We start from the raw sequence: 21,138 nt of genomic DNA on the forward strand, positions 1-21,138 counted from the left end.
CCTGAGCAGGTAGAAAGGCATGGAGTGGAAGGACATGGGGCCTAATTAAACCTGAATTTCAATGAATCCATAGTCCATAGTGAGGTAAATCATTCCTCTATGAGGTGCAGAGGACTAAATCAAAGCAAAGGAGCAAATCAACATAATGTTTTCTGATCTCTAATGAAAATTTTGTTAGTGTCTCTCTCTTCCTTTGTTACTACTTTTGTTTTTGTTTTGTTTTCTTTCACTTATGTTTTACTTATCCACTTTATATCCTACACAATGTATCTCTTCCATTTACCCCCTCTCATATTCCTTACCCCCACTTCTCCTCTGAGCTTGTACACCCCCAGGTATCTGCCCATGCTGGCATTTCAAGGCTTCTTTCTTCTCCCACTGAGGCCAGACAAAGCAGCCCAGTTAGAAGAACATATTCTACATAAAGTCAATAGCTTATAGGATAGCCCACTCCATGTGTTTGGGACCCACATAAAGGCCAAGCTGCACATCTTTGACATGTACTCAGGGAAGCTTAAGTCTAGCCCTTATATGTTCTTTGGTGATTTAGACTCTGAAAGTCCCAAGGGTCCAGGTTGGTTAACTCTTTTGATCTTTCTGTGGAGTTCCTATCCCTTCTCTCCCCATGGTTCTTCTTTCTATTCTTCCAAAAGAGACACCAAGTTCCATCCACTCTTTGGCTGGTGGTATCAGCATCTGAGTCAGCTGCTGGGTGAAGACTCTCAGAGTACAACATGTTCCAGACGATTAGCATAATAGAGTATCATTAATATTGTTAGGGATTTGCTAACACATGTATATTGGGCTGGTTATTGGTTGGCCATTCCCTCCGTCTCTGTTTCATCCTTGTGCTTATATTTCTTATAGACAGGATAAATTTTTGGTTGAAAGTTTTGTGGGTGGGTTGGAGTCCCTTGCTCTACTGGGGTTCCTGTCTGGCTACAGTAAGTGGCTTCTTCAGGCTCTATATCCACAGTGTACTGAATCACCATTAAGGTTACCCCAATGATTCTTGTGTGTCTCCCTTATCCCAGGTACCTGTCTCATCCTGGAGATGCCCCCATGTTCTCACCACTGTCACTTGCAGATTTCCATTCATTTTCATGGCCATCTTGTCATCTCTCTTGTCCTTCCATTATATAGATGTACCACATTTTCTTCAGTTGAGGGACATCTAAGTTGTTTCCAGTTTTGGACTGTTTCAAAGTAGCTATGAACATAATTGAGCAAGTATCTTTGTGGTGTGTTGGAGCATCTTTTGGGTATATGCCCAGGACTGGTATAGCTGAAGACTAAAGCAAAGTAAGGAAGAAGGCCTGTGCACCATTTTCTGATATCTAATGAAAATTGTTAGTTTTCTCCGTTGTTATTGACTTTGTTTTGTTTTTATTATTTTGTTTAATCATTTTTCCTGGCAAGAATTCTTATATACCAAGTAAAGTTTTAATCTATGTCCAAAGCATCAGCTATAAGTTGAGACGTTTTGGCTATGGGAACAGGCTATCGCTCGATCCCATTGCTAGGGGTAGGCTAGGTAACTTGAGGCAGACAGCGAAAAATGAGGTGTGGAGTCTGCAATTGTGGCCAAAGTTGTTTAATTTTGGCAACTCTGATCAGCAATTGTGTGGCTTAACACTGCTTATTTTTGTCAATTTCTATCCTCTTGAAATCTTTGTTATTCTGCAGAGAAAAGCTGATGGTTTCTGGCAATTTGACTCCTGCTAATAGCAGCAGGGAATTAAGACAAAAGCTTAGTTACTTGTTCCTCCCCGGCCCCACTACTGCTAGTCAGGCTGGAGTCTCAAGAGATTATCGGTTCCTCATGAGCCAGAGAGAAAAGAAAAAGAAGAAGGGGGGAGAGTCAAACACACACACACACACACACACACACACACACACACACACACACACACACACACAGAAACATAGATATGCTCTCTCTCTCTCTCTCTCTCTCTCTCTCTCTCTCTCTCTCTCTCTCTCTCTCGTCTGCCTGACCATCTGTGTTCATGAATACTTACATAGACACACATGTATCCACATACATATTTATATACATACATATAGACAGACAGAGATATAACAATATACATTTCGTAAATGGGGTGGACCCCCCAAAAGCCACACTTATTTTCTTGCCTCCAGCAATTTATACCTACTTAGAAGTACTTTAAAGCACTACCTCATAGATAAAATGTTAAACAAAAAGAGTTATAGAAGGATGCCCGATAGTAAGTTCAAAGCAATATTTTATTCAATATGTTCAAAACAATAGTTTCATATGGCCTTGCTTTAGTGCATAACTGTAGCTTCATCCTTGGGCCTAACCTAGAATGAATGTGTTTCCTTGATCAAAAATTTGTTCCAAGTCTATTTCTCTTCTTAGTGTAATTTTGAAAGATCAACTTACTCCTTATCATGTAGCATCTACTTACTATTCTATGAGGAGACTACACTTTCTATTCTTGATTTTAATGTTATTATATATTTCTGGCAAAACAATTAAAACCATCTCCTTAAACTTTGTTCTTAAAATTATTTTAATCAAATTAGGAATGCTGCAAAGTCATTAATTCATCTAAATAGGATTAATTCCTGAAAGTAAATCTTCATGGTGATCTGTAGGAAATTTGCTCAATAGGGATGGTGCCCCCAAAACACTAGGCAATGTAATAGTGGAAGGAAAAGACTGTACTCAGGGAGAAGCAATCCTGGGATAAAGTCTCTAGGACTCTGTCTTTTCAGACTGCCACTGTCATCCCCATGCAAATCAGTTGGCTACCTCTGGGAAACTCACTTGCTTGCCACGGACTTTTCTAGATAGCTTTTGTCATTGTGGATTGAGTTTATGGAGTAGCTTCTTAACTACTTTTTGAGAAATTTCAGTTCATGTGGGAAACTCTTTTATCTACCCAGAAAATATATCTATAAAAACAAGCAAGTGTTGTTATGTTCTCACATCCTAAAGCTCTCAGGAAGTCAGTTTTCCCAAAGATCAGCAGGGTTGGTCTGTTGTTTGGAATCCTTCCTTGGTAAGGGCTGTTTTGAATTTACTTAAGCACAATCATGACATCTGGCTGAGACATCACACACTAGTTATCCAGCCTAGGTATAACATATCTTTGTCTAAGAAATGCAGAGAGTTTTATAGACCCCCACATGAATAGTCTGGTGAAGGTCATATTACTATGAGATCTCAGACAGAAATGGCTTATAGTTTGTCATAGAATATCAATAGACATCACTGGTCTTAGGGCTTTTGTAGGAGAACTAAGTTAGCAGCCTGGCAGTGGTAGACATCATTTTGTAGGGAAAGTCAAATAACCTCTAGGAGGACCACAAAGTGTTAATGACCCTTTTATAAGAAGTGAAAAGCACTCTTTTCCTATAGGTTGCACTGTGAACATGTCTGGAAGTAAAGGCATATCAAATACGATGTTTATTTAAACAGTGATTAACTTTTCTTTTCCCCATCTGACAGTCAGTGTGAGACCAATCAGTTCTGCTCTCTGGGCTGACGTACCTACCTACCTGTCTTCCTCCCAGTTTGTTTTACTTTGTTTGTTTAATTTTTTTTTTTTACTACTCACTGTATGTGGTTTCATCTTTAATCCTGTGAAAGTCACAGACAAGCAACTGCATTATCAGTATGCAGGGAAACTGAATTAGTAATGGTGTGTTTCTCAAAGCTTACCTGAGGGTAGGCCCTGAATTGAGCCTGATACTGAATCACATAGACATCAGATAGCATTCTTGTGGCATTCAGAGAAGAAACTCAACCATGCCATAAGGTCTGGTAAGTATAGAAATTTAAACCAGAGATAACTTGCTTTGTTTGTTTGTTTGTTTGTTTGTTTGTTTTATTAAAGTAGCAGTGCCACCACAGCTCTTATATAGGTGGGTCATTCTGTGCTAATAGGATTAAATTATTTGGACAGCTATATACAGGGAGTTTCCATGGCCCCAAAGATTGGGTTTGTAGTTTAATGGACAAACAGAAGAAAAGATTTTAAGATATATGGAAGTTCTGGTGGTAGAGTCAAAGTCAGAGCTGTTTTTGAAGCCTAAGGTAGAATTAGTTTAGTGTCTGTCCAGATTAGAGAGTCAGTGACCATTTTTGTGCTGGTGTATAGAGGTCTTGCTATTTCCACGAACTCTAGTATCCAGAGACATCAATACCCTACTGTACCTACGTAGTCTTGAACCTGTCTCTGCCAATGGGAGGCTGAAGAACACATCTTTCAGATACAAGGTGTATACCTGTTTCTCTGGAAGAATCACATTCATGAAAATCAGAGGGCCCAGGTTCTTCAAATGCTGAAGAGGTATATTCCAGGGGGACTAGCAAGGAAACAGTATGTGTTTGTGTCCAATCCAGGCAATATGATGGACTGCACTTTCCTGATTTGTTCATTGGGTATTTTTTAATGAGGATTACGGTAGCTGAACTAGTTAGTTGAACAATTACAGGAACTTGGTATTAGACCAGTCTTAGGGATTAGGGTTCTGATCATACCATCTGCAATCTATGTTATTAATAAGAGAGATAATCCAAGTATGTCTTTTGTTTGAAGGCAGAAATTCCAGCTAGTAGGTATTCTTTGGACACAAGGTAAGACATCAAGATTTTGCTGGGTATCTATAAGTCTAATTGCATCTCATCATCAGAGGTGGAGAAAGTAGTTTTCAGGTTTTGCAAAAGCTTCGTATTAGCCAAAATGTGAATATTCTTATCTGAGCCTAGTTCCTTGAGCCCAATGACAAGTACTTGCCAAATTTCTATAAGGAGGACCAAGAACTCTCCACATAAAAATTTGTTTGTTTCTCTGGATGACCTTGCACACCCAAAAAGATTCAGATCTCCAAAAGGAGGAGCACAGGTCTTAAGCTGAGGAGACGGAGGATCTCAAATCAGAGAAAGCCACTGGCTAATCATGCCAACAAAACTGACAAAAGCACATAAAAGATAGGCAGAAAAACAGTGTAAAAATGACCAGAGGTGGCCACTTATATTGGTGTGAATATGCTTGGCCAAGAAGGAGTGGTACTGTTAGGATGTGTGACCTTGTAGGAGGAACTGAGTAACTGTGGGGGTGGGCTTTGAGACCCTCCTAATAGCTGCCTGGAAGGCAGTTCCTCCTGGTTATGCTGAATCAAGCCTTAAAACTCTCAGCTTCTTCACCAGCAACATGTCTTCCTGCATCCTGCCGTGCTTCTTGCTGTGATGATAACTAAACTGAAACTGTAAGCCAGCCCTAATTGTTTGCCTTATAAGAGTTGGCCTGGTCATAGTGTCTTCTCATAACAATGGGAGAACTAAGTAAGATGCCACCAAACATTTATGCATCTGGAAATACAAAGAGATCCAGTGACATATCCATGAAATCCAGATACTGCATCAGCAGCCATGTGTGATCTTTCCTGTATGTCCAAACAGTAGTTGCTTTAACCATTCTTAGCTGAGGAGGTGACAGACCAGGAGAATTTCTAAAGTGTTTTCCTTTTAGGTGGAGTTTTCAAGCACCTCTAGGACATTAGGGGAACACTGCACAAAGGCAGCCCTGGGGAGCTTAACATCTCAGTATGTGCATCATTCAGAGTTCACTGACCACTGAACTCTACCCCACCCAAAGCAATTCTGAGAGCCTGGATGCCTAAAGGCCTGGTTTTGGAGATGTTTATGGAACTCCAGAAATATGGGCAATTCATAACAAAGGATTAGTCAGACATGCGATTAAACCAATTAAAAACTTTTTATTAGCCTGCCTTGGAATACAATGGTGATGTGTTTATAAAAAGATAAAGAGGGGGGATTATGTTCTATGGAGGTGTGGTGAGGTCTGAGGAAAGGGGGTGCCTCAACAGGCTCATGCTGAGATATCCCTTCCTCATGAGGGACCAGCCAGAGGAAGGGATAGTAGAATAGAGTTTATTCATGGCATGGGGAGGAGAGTTAAGATGATATAAGAGCAGAGCAGAGAGAGAAAGAAAGAGAGAGGGAGAGAGAAAGAGAGACAGAGACAGAGACAGAGAGAGATAGAGATAGAGAGAGGAGGAGGAGGAAGAGGGGGGGGGAAGTCTGGCCATGAGCATGTGAAGAGAAAGAGGGGAAGGCAATGGGGACAAAGGGAGGGGGAAGGCAAGAGTAAAAGAACAAGAGAGCAAGAGAGTGAGGAGATACAAGCAGCCCCTATTATAGTGTCAGGCATACTTGACTATTGCTAGATAACCATGGGACTGGAGCTTAGACAGAATGCTAACGCTAGGAGTTCAGAATCCCATTGTACACTTGAACCCTTCTCTGGGTAAGCTTTTAAACACAAAACCTTATTTGGGCTTGACATATGTCAAGTAACAGGAACAGTTGGCAAGAAGCAGAATTACCAAAGCAAAAACCAAGGTTACTACACTAAGAGACTTTCCCTTACCTATGTATGGGCTTTGGTGGATTAGGCCTTCACTTTAGTTTTGAAAACTGTAAAGTCTACAACCTGAGTTTTACACCCTGATTAGTACTTCTATCATTGAGCAGGTGGGCAAAACACATGGGGCCTGTTATAGAGTGGGTGGCTATGGATAATCATTTTGATATATGGCATGGCATTTTATATTTTAAATGCTGCTCAAGCATGAGAATTATATATATATATATATATGTGTGTGTGTGTGTGTGTGTGTGTGTTTGTGTGTGTGTGTGTGTGTTTATGGATATGTTTTTGCTGCTGAATGAAATTAATGTTGTGATCATTTGCTTGTAATGTTTTTCTGTTAAGGAAGTATTATTTTGTGGCACTTTATAATGGGAAACAAGGGTGAACCTTAAATTTTGAGGGTCAGAAACCATATATTCACCTTTTCCAATGTTGAAACAGATAGGCCAGTGCTACCTCACACTTTGCTATGTTCTTATGTTCTTCCCATTTTGACAAAGAACTTTTCTCCCTATGTCAAGCATTGTTATATTTTGCATCTTCTTTATGTTTTGTTCTTTGGAAGCATTTTTGGAACACTAGTATGAAATATTTTCTGTCAGATACTATGAAACTGTGACAGAATTTTAATTGATTTTTTCTTTTATTATATGTCTCTTCTCTTTTAAATTTATAGCTTTTGCACATCACCAACTATTGAAAGTGATCCTAAAGTCACAAGACAGATATTGAAGTGCCATAGTGGGATTATTCTTGGGATTCTTTCTACAATGGCTTCACAGGTCAGAGAAACTTTTAATCTTGACTCACTGACAAATGCCCTTCAATTAGACAATCTAGAGTTTATTCCTAAACAGCATTCTGCTGTGAAATTTGGAGAAGACATCGATACCTCACCATGTGCTCAGCTTAACTTTCCACCAAATGGCAATGGCTCATTGGCAAAGGAGGAGTTACAGACACTCTGGGAGATGTTTACTGCATGGTTGCAACCTGAAAAGCAGAGCAAGGAGCAGATGATTTCTCAATTGGTCTTGGAGCAGTTTCTCATCACTGGGCACTGCAAGGACAAGTTTGCCTTGAAAGAGAACTGGGAATCAAGTGGAAGAAATATGGGGAGATTCATGGAGGGGCTGACTGATGAGTGCTTGAAGCCTCCTACCATGGTGAGTACCCGGGGTGAGATGGCTATGCTGGAAGGAAAGGCAGTCATTTGGATTTGGGAAAAAGCAAGAAAGTTTGGCAGTTTTGTTACTAGTGAGATTTTATTCATTCCACCAAAAGTCTTACAAGGAAGCATTTGCACTGTCCTAAATTAGTATAAATAATGTAGAAAGGTCATCAATGTTTTGATGAGCGTACTTAAATTTAGTTTATTAAGATTATGGCAGAGAGACTGAGGAGTTGACAATTGGACTTTAAGGGTTTAGAAGAAATGCCTTGAGTCTGGAATATGGCTGAGTCATGGAAGTACTTACATTGTAATCATGAGGATTGAGTTGGAACCTTAGCAAACACTTAAATATATGTATGACAGCATTAGCCTATGATACCAGGACCTATGAGGTTGAATCTGGGGATTAAAGTGCCTAAATGGCTTTCCAAATAGTCTACTACATGACACTGGGATATTCTTCCTTGAAAACTGATGTGACAAAATGATAAAGTATGTTTTCTGATTTTGAAATATGGCTCTCACATTCGTATTTGGCAATCATATACCCACAAGAAATGCCTTGATCAATACTAATGCCTCAGTTCGTATCTTTTAAACTGGAAAGATTTAATGCAGATGTAATTACATTGTAACTCCTTTTGAAGTCTAGATTTGCATAATTCTCAGACATTGAAAGACGGTTTCTGAACATCACTGTACAAATAACTTATTATTATTTTAGGTTTTTTAATTTACATTTTGGTTGATTTGTTTGTATGGTTGATTATTTGGGGTTTCTTTTTGTTTGTTTTCATTTGTGACATCATTTCATTATGTAGCAGTGGCTAGATGGGAACTCAAGGAATTTATAACTGTTTTTCAGGCACTGAATTAAATGTGTTGACTACCATGCCATTCTGTGTATTTACATTTTTAAGTCTATAAACAAGGTGTCATTTCACAGTTTGTTTTACTTCACATTTTCACTCCTTTGAGCTTTAAGTTGAAAATTTCATGATTGAAACTGAAATCCAAGTAAACTGCTGCCATAAAATCCAGTCATGTTCCTAAGAACAGAGACAGTTTGCATCTTGTGGAGACATAAGTTTTTGTTGGACTGGTTTCAGTTGGGTGTGAGTTGTGATGTCAAGCTTGTTCTCAGTAGCTTAATAGTATTACATCATTTAAGTGAATGAAATTTTCTCTATCCATTCTTCTGTTGTTGTACATCTGGATTGTTTCCAGCTTCTGGCGATCACAAATAAGGCTGCTATGAACATATTGGAACAAGTACCCCTGTGGTATGGTGGGGTATCTTGTGGTTATTTGCTCAAGAATAGTGTAGCTGTGTTTTCAGGTCTATTTCAAAGTTTCTGAGGAACCTCCACATTGATTTAAAGAGTAGTTATAAAAGTTTGCAATCCCACCAGCAATGGAGGAGTATTCCCCATTCTCCACATCATTGTCAATGTGTACTGTCACTTGAGTTTTTGATCTTAGCCATTCTGATTGGTATAAGGTAGAATCTGAGAGTCATTTTGATTTGCCTTTCCCTCAAGGATAAGGACTTTGAACATTTCTTTGTGTGCTTATGACCATAGAAGATTCCCCTGCTCTTAATTCTGTTTACCTCTGTACCCCAATTTTTAATTGGGTTGTTTGGATTTTTTGAATATTAGCTTCTTGAGTTCTTTATATATTTTGGATATTAGCACTCTATTGGATGTAAGGTTAGTAAAGATTTTTTCAATCTGTAGGCTTGCAATTTATCCTATTGACAATGCCCTTTGCTTTACAAAAGCTTTTCAGTTTCATGAGGTCCCATTTATCAATTCTTGATTTCGGAGCCTGACATTGGAGATCTGTTTAGGAAATCATCCCCTCTCCCCGTGCCAATGAGTTCAAGCCTCTTCCCACTTTCCAATTTCTCTTCTAATATAATTTGTATAGATTTTGTATATCTGGTTTTATTTTGAGGTCCTTGACTCAGTTGAACTTGAGTATTTTTCAAGTGACAAACATGGATCTATTTTAATTTTTCTACATACCAACTGCAATTTAGACCAGCACCATTTAATGAAGAAGCTTTCTTTTTCCATTGTATATTTTGTGCTTTTTTGTCAAAGATCAACTGTCCATAAGTGTGTGGGGTTATTTCTGGGTCTTCAATTCTATTCTATTGATCTACCTGTCTGTCTCTGTACCAATACCATGCAGTTTTTATCACTATTGTTCTGTAGTCCAGATTGAAGTCAGAGATGTTGACTTCCAGACAAGTTCTTTTATTGTTAAGAACTGCTTTAGCTATCCTGTTTTTTTTTTCCATAAGAAATTGAGAATTGCTCTTTGCATGTCTGTGAAGAATTGTTTTAGAATTTTGATGCGGATTGTCTTCAATCTGTAGATTGCTTTTGGTAATACTGTCATTTTTACTATGTTAATCCTACCATTCCATGAACATGCGAGATCTCTCCAATTTCTGAGATCTTCTTTGATTTCTTTCTTGAGAGACTTAAAATTCTTGTCATACAGATCTTTCACTTGCTTGGTTAGAGTGACACTGTATTTTATATTATTTTTGACTTTTGCGATGGGTGCTTTTTCCCTATTTTCTTTCTCAACCCATTTATCATTTGTGTAAAGAAAGGATACTGATTTGTTGAGTAAATTTTATATCCAGTCCCATTGCTGAAGTTGTTTATCAGCTGTAGAAGTTCTCTGGTTGACTCTTTCCTTGCCAATTTGTATTTCCTTGGTCTTCTTTTGTTGTCTGTTTAATTACCCTCACTCGAACTTTGAGTACTATATTGAATAAATATGGGGAGACTGGGCAGCCTTGTCCTTTCCCTGATTTTAGGAGGATTGTTGCAAGTGTCTCTCCTTCTAATTTGATATTGGCTCTTGCTTTGCTGTACATTGCTTTTATTATGTCTCAGTATGGGGCTTGAATTCCTCATCTCTCCAAGACTTTTACCATGAAAAACTGTTGTATTTTGACAAATGCTTTTACAGCATCTACGGAGATAATCATATGATTTTTTCTTTGAATTTGTTTATATATTGGATTACATCAATGGATTTTCATATATTGAACCAAAGTTGCATCCATGGGATAAAGCCCACTTGATCGTGGTGAATAATGCTTTTTATATTTTCTTGAATTCAGTTTGCTAGAATTTTATTGAGTATATTTGCATCAATATTCAAAAGCAAAATTGGACTGCAGTTTTCTTTGTTGGGTCCTTGTGTGGTTTAGGGATCAGAGTAATTGTGTCTTCATAGAATAATAAATTAGGTTATATTCCTTCTGTTTCTATTTTATGGAATAGTTTGAGGAGTGTTGTTAGTTGATATTAGCTCTTTCATAAAGGTCTAGTAGACTTTTGTGCTAAAGCCATCTGGCCCTGGACTTTTTTTGGTTGGAAGATTTTTAATGACTCCTCCTAATGTCTTAGGACATATAAGACTGTTTATATATTTACTTGTTGCATGTAGTTTTAAAAAGCATGCTATTGCCTTCCTAGTACCTCTGACCTATCCCAGTTTAGCTCTTAGATTAGCTGCTTCAGGCCTTGTCGCCTCCGTCTCCGTCCCGCAGAAAAGGAGCGAAACTACGATGTTCTTCTCACAGCAGTTTATTCAGGAATCTTTTTCTGCATGCAAGCAACAATCTCTTTTCTTATTTCTCTCCTCCTCCCAGCCCCGGAGCACACTCCCTTATATCCTCCCTCAACTCCGCCTCCTCAGTCCAGACTGCGTAGTCTCGGTTCATAGGTCCATGTCACATGGCCTGATCTTGCGTCATGGTGCGCCTGCGCAGCTCTCACAATGGACGTGGCTAGTTTCAGGTGTGTGAGAAAGTCAGGTGCTAGTCATGAGACTTAGCTGCAGTCCCGGGCACCATCTTGGGACTGCGGCCACACCCGCTCCCCACATCCTTTGTGACTGTATAGCTCAGAATGGCTCCCTACAAGGCCTCAATCCCAATTTGCCCATTTCTGCTGGCTAATTTTACCAAGCCACCATCAGTGGATCCATCTTCCCTTTTTCTCCTGTCCATTTTAGTCTGGCCTGAACAGCTCCATCCTTTCTTTCTGCTCCTGGGACCCAGAAGTCCCAGCTATTTCCTTTCACCCAGAAATTGACTTCTGCCTTCTCTATTGACACAATCAAGTACCAGTTAGGGAATCATCACTTCCCTCTATATTTATCTGCTCTTGATTTAACTTTGGTACTTGGTATCTGTCTAGAAAATCATCCATTTTATCTAGACATTCCAGTTTTGTTGAGTATAGGCTTTTGTAGTAGGATTTGATGATTATTTGAGTTTCCTAAGTTTCTCTTGTTATGTCTTCTTTTTCATTTCTGATTTCGTTAATTTGGATATTATCTCCATGCCTTTTAGGTAGTGTGGCTAAGAGTTTATCTATCTTGTGGATTTTCTCAAAGAACCAGCTTTTGGTTTTGTGGGTTCTTTGTATAGTTCCCTTTGTTTCTATTTGGATGATTTTAGCCCTGAGTTTAACTGTTTTCTGCCATCTACTCCTCTTGGGTGTGTTTGCTTCATTTTGTTCTAGGTCTTTCAGGTGTGCTGTTTAAGTTGCTAGTATAGGATTTCTCCAATTTCTTTACCAGGGCACTTAGTGCTGTGAATTTTCCTCTTAACACTGCTTTCATTGGGTTCCATTAGTTTTGGTAATGCCATGTCAGCATTTTCATTGAGTTCCTGAAAATCTTTAATTTCTTTCTTTCTTTCCTAGACAAGATGTCATTAAGTAGAGAGTTGTTTGCATGGTTATGTGGGGTTTTTTTGGTTGTTGTTGTTTTTGTTGTTATTCAAGTTTAGCCTTAATCTATTATGATCTAGTAGGATGCATGTGATTATTTCAATCTTCTTTTATCTCTTGAGGCTTGTTTTGTGACTGACTATATGTTCAGTTTTAGATAAGGTACCATGAGGTGCTGAGAAGAAGGTATAATTCTTTTGTTTTAGGGTGTAATCTTCTGCGTATATCTGTTAAATCTATTTGGTCCATAACCTATATTGGTTTCATTTTGTCGTTGTGTAGTTTCTGTTTCAATCACCTGTCTATTGGTGAGAGTGGGGTGTTGAAGTGTCCCACTATATTACGTGTGTTTCACCATGTGTTTTGAGCTTTAGGAAAGTTGTTTTTGTTTTCTTTTGGTTTTTTAATATTTGTATGGTTGCCCTTACATTTGGAGCTTAGATGTTCAGAATTGAGACTTTCTCTTGGTGGATTTTTCCTTTGATGAATATGAAGTGTCCTTCCTTATCTTGCTTGATAACTTTTGGTTGAAAGTCTATTTTATTGGATATTAGAATGGCAACTCCACTTGTTTCTTGTAATCATTTGCTTAGAAGAATTTCCAGTCTTTTTTTTTTCTTTTTTTCTTTTTTCTTTTTTTCGGAGCTGGGGACTGAACCCAGGGCCTTGTGCTTGCTAGGCAAGCGCTCTACCACTGAGCTAAATTCCCAACCCCAACTTTCCAGTCTTTTACTCTGATAGTGTCTATCTGTGTCACTGAGGTGTGTTTCTTGCAGCAAAATGCGGGATCCTGCTTCAGTCAGTTAGCTTATGTCTTTTTATTGGGAAATTAAGTTCTTTGATTTGACAGATATTAAACAGAGATGATTGTTAGTTTCTGTTATGTTTGTTGTTGTAAGTGCATTCTGTATATGTGATGCTCTCCTTTTGGTTTTGTGTGATGATTAACTCCTTGTTTTATCTTTGGTGTGGGTACCCTTTTTGTGTTGGAGTTCTCTTCCTAGAATCCTCTGTAGGTTTAGATTGGTAGATAGACATTGTTTACATTTGTTTTTCTCCTAGAATATTTCTGTTTCTCCATCTATAACAATTGAGTTTTGCCAGTTATAATAGCTTGTGTTCTTGTAGGGTATGCATGACCTCTGTCCATTCTCTTTTGACTTTTTTTTAAAAGATTTATTCATTTATTATGTATAAGTACACTGTAGCTGTCTTCAAATACACCAGAAGAGAGCATCGGATCTCTTTACAGATGGTTGCGAGCCACCATGTGGTTGCTGGGAATTGAATTCAGGTCCTCTGGAAGAGCAGTCGGGGCTCTTAACCACTGACCCATCTCTCCAGCCCCCTCTTTTGGTTTTTAATGTCTCGGTTAAAATCTGTTACAATTCTGACAGATCTGCCTTCATATAACTTGACTTTTTTCCTTACTACTGTTAATGTTCTTTCTTTGTTCTCTGCATGTAATGTTTTAAGTATTATGTGAGGAGAGAATTTTCTTTTCTGGTCCAATTTGTTTGGTGTTCTATAGACTTCTTGTACATTTATGTCTACTTACTTTTTTTTTAGGTTGGGTAAGTTTTCTTCTATAATTTTTGAAAACATTTCTGCTTCTTTGATCTGGGAATCTTTGCTCTCTCCTATAGCTATTATTTGTACGTTTTATGTGTTTATTGTGTCCTGGATTTCCTGGATGTTTTGGGATAGGAGTTTATGTTTTGTATTTTCTTTGATGGTTGTGTCAATATCTTCTAAGGTATCTTCTATGTCTGAGATTCTGTTTTTTATCTCTTGTATCTTGTTGTTGATGCTTGCATCTGTATCAACTTAACTCTTCCCTAGATATTGGATTGCCAGGGTTGCCTCCATTTTTAATTTCTTTATTGTTTCAGCTTCCATTTGTAGGTGTAGAGCTACTTTGTTCAATTCCTTCATCTGTTTGACTGTGTTTTCCTATATTTCTTTAAGGGATTCATCTGTTTCTTTCTAAAGGGCTTCTATCGGTTTATGAGTATTTTCCTGTATTTCAGTGGGTATCCTCTTTAAAGGACTCTAGTAACTTCATGAGATAGGATTTTATGTTAGCATCATGGTTTTCAAGTGAATTGGTGTATATAGGGCTTGCTGTGGTAGGAGAATTGGATTCTGTTGGTGCCAAAGTGCATTGGCTTTTGTTGGTTATGGACTTGTGCTTTCCTCTTGCCGTCTAATTATAACTTATGTTTACTGGCCTGGGTTTTTCTGTCTGGAGCCTGCCTCTGGTGTCCCTGGGTTGCTGCAGGTCTTCTGGAAAACCTGTGGCCATGGCTATAGCAGATCTCCTGGGAGGTCTTCAGCCTGAGGAGTCTTCACAGCAGCAGGCAAACTGATGATCTGTCCTGGTTGAAGCCAGAGGCCTGAAGGCTGTATCAGACAATTTGTGGGCTCCTTTATGCCCTCCTACTATACAGATTCCTTTTCTTTTTGTTTTTTCCTGCCAAACCATGGTCATTTCCCCCTAAGATGTTGTTGTAAAAATATAAAAATAAATGATGTATTATTGTCTTTTACCCCACTGGGTCTACACCTCGGTGCTCAGATATCTGCTAGATATCTTGGCGGAAACACATCCCAGCCGCATTTTCCTACACTCAAACCCCCACATAAAGGAACACACAACACAATAACCTTTGACCCAATTGGTAAGATATAATTGCCCACTTAAACATACAAAGCCCAGTACCATCCATCCCTTAAGAACGCTGATAACAACCTGTAAATACACAGAGCAGAATCTTAACATCACCTGCCATGGCTTCTCCCCTCTCTCCTGTCTTCCCTTCTCTTCTCTTCTCCTCCTCCTCCTTCAAACTTCTCTCCCACCATCCTTCCTTCTCCTCCAATGACAGGCCTCCTTCTATCCTGTACCTGCCCTTCACCTGTACTTTACAAATTCAATGGAGAGGTGGTTCTGGTGAAGTCACCTGAGTTCTGAGTCCTTGACTAGGCAGCTGTCCTTGGGTCAGTGGAATTAGCATCAAAATACAGTAACTTCAGGGCAAACCACAACACTAAGAGACCCAGTTTGTAACAGTTACAATATCTTGGGTGGGAGAAGAGACAATGATTGCAAGAAGCAGCAACTTTTTTTGAAGGGGATCTTCCTATTTGTAAATTAGTCAAAATTCATCTGATCTTTTAATGATTTGAAGAGTTGAAGAAAATATTGTGGCCAAAGTTTATAGGAAACCTTTTGTTTCCTTCTATACAGTGACACAATATTTGCAGACACAGGGTAGATAGTGACTTTAGAGAAGAGAATTTGTGAATGCCAGGATACTACCCCTAGATATGAGGGCTAGACACATGAGCTAACCTATAGGCCAGTGATCCTGTGTAAGCAGACTGAGGGAAGGTTTTCTGTCATCCACAGATTCATTGACAATGGTCACTTGGCTTTGTTTACAGGTCTGTGTCTCGATGCAGGGGCAGACAGCCCTTTTTTCTGAAAACATGCCCTTAAAAGAAGTCATCAAACATTTGAAACAACAGCAAGCAACAGCAATGCCAAAACAAACAAATTTACAGACACACTTGCAGAGACCCCAAGACATGTTCATGGAAACAGGTGAGTTTAAAAGCTGAACAGAAGAGGGGTGTTGTGCGAGAATCCCTTCTGGGACACAGTTTCATAGACTATCTTATTTTCACAGGAAATGAGAACAGTGGAGATACCTGCAACAATCCATGGAATGCTAGTGAAAGAAATAGTGGTGTTAATAGTTCTGGAGAGAAGAGGAGTCCTCTTCTCATTATCCAAATAGATCAGTATGCTGAGCCTAAAGCTAAAGCTGTTTCTTATGCAGTCACCCAGAGTGCCAGAAAGACAACTGAAGTCACTTCCAAGTACCCAATAGAGTCCCTGAGGACATGCTTCTCTCAAACTGTCCCTACCGAGGTAAAACCAGGATTATTCTCTAGGCCACACAGGACTAAAAATAGTGATGATGGCTGTTACAGTTCCTCAAATGCTCGTGAAGGAAATCATGGTGTTAGCAGTCCTGCAAATGAGAAGGTCTCTTTTCCAAATCAGGCAGATGAGTTGAAAGACAGCAGCGCTTCTTATGGAGTCACCGAGTGTTTAATAAGAGCCACTCAAGGCACCTCCAGGCCCCTAGAATATTCCTTAAGGACACCTTCTTCAGAAGATGCCCCAGTGGAGGTACTAGGGTTCCTTACCAGGCCAGACCTTCCTCCCTCTGTGACTTTACAACTTTTACAAAGCAATAAGGTAAACTCTACCTGTGAAGTTCATCAAGAGAGAATCCAGAAAGACCTCAATACATACACAAGTGGTGAATGTCCCCAAACCTTTAAATATCCCTATAATCATTCAGCACGCCAGAAAAAAACCAGGAAGAAGAGGTCATTTTTCTGTTCCGAATGTCATAAAGGCTTCTATAGTCAATCAGACCTTCGAGTTCATGAGATCATCCATAAGGAAGAGAAGCCTTTTGAATGTCATATATGCAAAAGACCCTTCAGCCACAAGACAAACTTGAAGGCTCATGAGAGGATCCACACTGGAGAAAAGCCCTACACCTGCTTTCTGTGTAACAAAAGCTTCTGCCAGTCATCCACATACCACCGTCACATGAGAAATTGCCACAAATTTCACTGATCTGTAGAATTCTATAAGATGATAGCAGGGTTTCATACTCAGTGCTTCATCTGCACATGAAGTAACATGTAGCTTCTAAACAGCATTTATTCAGTGAAGAGTAATATATAATTCCAGGACCCATCTAGGAAAAAAGCATATTAATAGGTGGAATGTTTCCTAAAATGAATCTTATCAGCCTTACCTAAAGAAGCGAAACTGTCATAGATCTACATTCCATTGAGAATCCATCTCAGAAAAACACCTGCTAGTATGGAGCTTCTCCTCAATGGCTCCTGGAAATATAAATACTGAATTATTCAATCTGTTTGCTGTCCCATTCTACTGTCAAGTGAGGGTGAAGATGAGTCATTTGACAGTTTAGTGTAACAAATGTCTAATGCCTAAAAGAGAGCTTGTACTTTGTACGAGATGTATATTAAATAAGCAATGACACTGTAAAATAAATGCCACATTTGTTTGTTTTGTGTGGTTATACTGTGTGTGTGTGTGAGTGTGTGTGTGTGTGTGTGTGTGTGTGTGTGTGTGTGTGTGTGTGTGTGTAAGGGGTGTGGTTTTGTGAGTGTTTGTTTTTTCTCTTAGTTCCACAGCAGAAGTGGATAGTTAGAGCTCTTAGCTGTCAATTCTTGAGTTTTACCTTGTTTCAGACAAGGTTTATTGGCAACCTTGTATACCAGTCTATGTGACCCTTGATTCTCCAAGTATTCTCTGCTCTCAAGCTCCATAGGAATTTCTGACAGTGGCCTACCATTTGCTCTGTCTTTTTGTACCCAGTTGTAGTTTTAAACCCAATTCTAATATTTCGAGGTAAGTTCACTGCCCTCTTACCCATTTCCCTTCCCATGAATATTCACTGGTTACAGATCAAGAATAAAATTACCACCACCACCTAAATAGATGGAGTTGCAAAGCAACTTGAGGCCTTGCTGCTTTCAGAAGATGGCCAGTTCAGGCTCTTTGTGCCCTAGTACTAGGAGAATTTGCTAGGATTACTGTCATAGATTCCATTAAGTTTCCCTTGTATTAGTCTCCATAAATTTCAGATGTTTCTCCCATTATTTTCGCCATCTTCCCTTTTGTTACCAATTCCACTCATCCAGAGTCCACTTGCTAAATCTAGTCAACTTCCTTTTCCCAGAAAGACCCTTATGTTCTCCCTTCACTTCTTATTTCTTAGCCTTTTTGTCTGTGGATAATAGCATGATTGTCCTTTATAAATAATATGTACTTATAACTGGGTACTTACCATTTTTGTCTCTCTGGGTTAGGTTACCTAACTCAAGGTGATTTTTTTCCAGTTCCAACGATTTGCCTGCAAATTTCAGAAAGTCGTTGTTTTAAACTGTTTTTTGTTTGATAGAAAATAGTAAAAAAAAAAAAATACTACTACAAATTTAGAGGAAACCTTTTTAAAACATGCATTTGAAAAAAAAGCTATCTCAAAATCAGACACTTATACACACATAAACATACACATAATCACACACAGAAACAGAAACACACACACACACAGAGAAAGAGAGAGAGAGAGAGAGAGAGAGAGAGAGAGAGAGAGAGAGAGAGAGAGAGAGAGAGAATTATAAGGGATTAAGCAGAGAGAGACAGACTTCATATTCTAGAAATCAGGAAAAGCATAGGTACCTAGGAAATATGGAGAATCATTTGGTAAATTTTTAAAAATTGTTTCTGTGACAAGATATCTGATGAAGACAACTCAAAGTAGAAAAAAAGTCTTGTATCACTGTCTGAAGGCACAGTTTATCATGGAAAGTAGTGAATTTGGTAGAAAGAGGAGCATAAGGTATATTTTATGTTGAGTTCACAATAAAGAAGTAGAAAGACAAATGCCTGTGCTCAGTTCTTTCTTCTTTGCTTCTTTTTCTTAAGACTCTACATCAGCCTGTGGAACAGTGTCATTCAGATTCAAAGTTGGTCTTCCTTCTGTTGAACCTCTCTGAAGCACATTCACAGTCATTTCAGCAATGAAATTTAAAATGTACAATATATTGTCAATTTGATAGACATACATCTTATTTTAAGTATAACTCAATCTCTTTACAAAATTTAATATTTTGAATGGTCAAAATGTCAGAGGACATCCAACATTAAAATGTATAATTAACCATGAGAAGATAAATACATATATACCTCAATTATCACAAACATCCCAACACAGAATCAACAAAATTATATATATATGTATATATATATATTGTACATATGTATGAATTTACATGTCCACTTATGCTCATGATATATTTAAATATTTCATAAAACTATTTGCTATTAACCCAAGAAGGAAAATGCATGAGGGTGGCACAAAGGATGTAGGGGAAGGGATATTTAACACCAAAGATACTTGAGAAATTGATGTAGTATATAAGTGTATATATGTGGGTTTTTTCTTTTGTTTTTTCGTTGTGTGTGTTTGTGTGTGTGTGTGTGTGTTTGTATTCATTTGGAGTTACTACCCTATATAGAGGATGATGGTCATCTCAGAAGACACAGGATGCCAACTAAAAATCCAATGCCTTTCCTGTATTTAGTGGTTAGATTATCCATGAAATTCCTCATACTATACAGATTATTGCAATTGCTCTTGATTACCAATGAGGACTCAACAACACCTTCTGACCAAACACACTAGATTCTTTGTGAATAGAACAAGAGAAATCAAAGTTTATTTTTACTAAGAAGATTCATCCCTGATGGATGGCTTTCATGTCACCTGGGATGCATACAGTGTGATAGAGGAAGGAAGTCACTAATAATCCTACCCAGCTGTGAACACAATGAATGACAGTCATACCTGGTGTAATAAGATACTGACATGGGTAAATTGGTGGCACAATTATATTGGGGTAATCCAACTTTCTGGTTGGATTTTGGGATTCTTTCACAGGAATCCTGCTATTGAAAATCTGCCCAGGAATCTATGGAACATGCTGTTCCTGATATTGTTGTGCTAAATGAATAGAGTGTCAAACAACCCTTTAAATCATATATCTTTACCAATAGAATATCATAACATTAGAAATTAACCAAGGAAATTTCATTATGCTGTGAAATTGATTATCACACTAGCCAAAGTGCAGAGAACAAATGAGTGTATAAGGATCTGTCACAAATGAGATATTTGTATTATCCTTCTTGTCCCAAGGGTCAGATAACATGGAAAACATGGAATCTCTTGGATTCTAAGAGCCAGCTCTCCAAAAGGATCAGAGAGAAATAGTACCTTTGTTTATGGGTGGACACTGTACTCACAAAATCACAACAGCTTGATTGTCTACATAAAATTGGTACATAATCAAGCCACTCAACATTCTTACATAAGGGACAAGGGTTTATGAGACCCCGGCCCTAACAATAGATATATTTACATTCCATGAAATCTATGGAGGAAGAGTTATTATTCCTTATGGCCCCATACTGGAACTGGACCCCAGTATGTCAGACAACTAATCTCTAGTGCACGGCCTATGTGTATATAGAAAGAAGGCATTGTGTGTGAGCTATGAAAAGTAGAGGACATGAAGCTGAAAGTGTTGGAAATGTGGGGGTGGATGTAGACAAAAGAGGATAGGTGAGAGGGTAAGCAATATCAAAGTGTATGTATAGGTATATGACATTCTCAAAGAATTAATAAAAATACTGTATTTCAAAACTCCACCAATAACCATAATTCTCTCTTCAGTCTTTACATGCCACATGCACATTTGTACTACAATTAATGGGGAAAATATTCAGAACAAAATAATCCTAAATATGAGGTCACATATTATCTTTCCATACAAATTACTTTATGCATGGAACGGAGTAACCTGTAGTTTATAAATAATGGAGATCCCTGCCCCCTCCACCCTGCAAAAGACCTGTGCACTTTTTTGTTCCAACCTGTGCCAGGAATAAGTAACCAGGCACTGGACCCATTTCAAAACAGCCCATACCCTATTTGCAGCTCGATTCCTCAGGTATTCTGATATACAGCAGTTCATAGGTCAGACCCTAAACCCCACCCCTAAATCTGGAATATCACGATCCCTGAAACCCAGGAAAGCAGATTCGCTGCCCTGTCTTCTGGTTTCCACCTGTGCTATAAAC

The 21,138-nt window shown here is 38.6% G+C and overlaps 1 protein-coding gene across 1 annotated transcript in view; it reads left to right on the top strand.

Annotated features, from left to right (window-relative positions):
• The window catches only part of Vom1r42 (vomeronasal 1 receptor 42), a 40,627-nt gene extending 23,130 nt beyond the window's left edge, over nucleotides 1–17,497 (top strand). Inside the window, exons 6-8 of the mRNA XM_087580002.1 lie at nucleotides 7,108–7,597; nucleotides 15,822–15,981; nucleotides 16,067–17,497. Coding sequence (XP_087436128.1) covers nucleotides 7,202–7,597; nucleotides 15,822–15,981; nucleotides 16,067–17,034 — 1,524 coding nt within the window. The 5' untranslated portion in view covers nucleotides 7,108–7,201 and the 3' untranslated portion in view covers nucleotides 17,035–17,497. The remainder of the gene's footprint in view (nucleotides 1–7,107; nucleotides 7,598–15,821; nucleotides 15,982–16,066) is intronic.
• Nucleotides 17,498–21,138: the final 3,641 nt, after the last annotated feature.

This window comes from Rattus norvegicus, chromosome 1 (genome assembly GCF_021556685.1).
Source record: "Rattus norvegicus strain SHRSP/BbbUtx chromosome 1, alternate assembly SHRSP_T2T, whole genome shotgun sequence".
NCBI classification, from domain to species: Eukaryota; Metazoa; Chordata; class Mammalia; order Rodentia; family Muridae; genus Rattus; species Rattus norvegicus.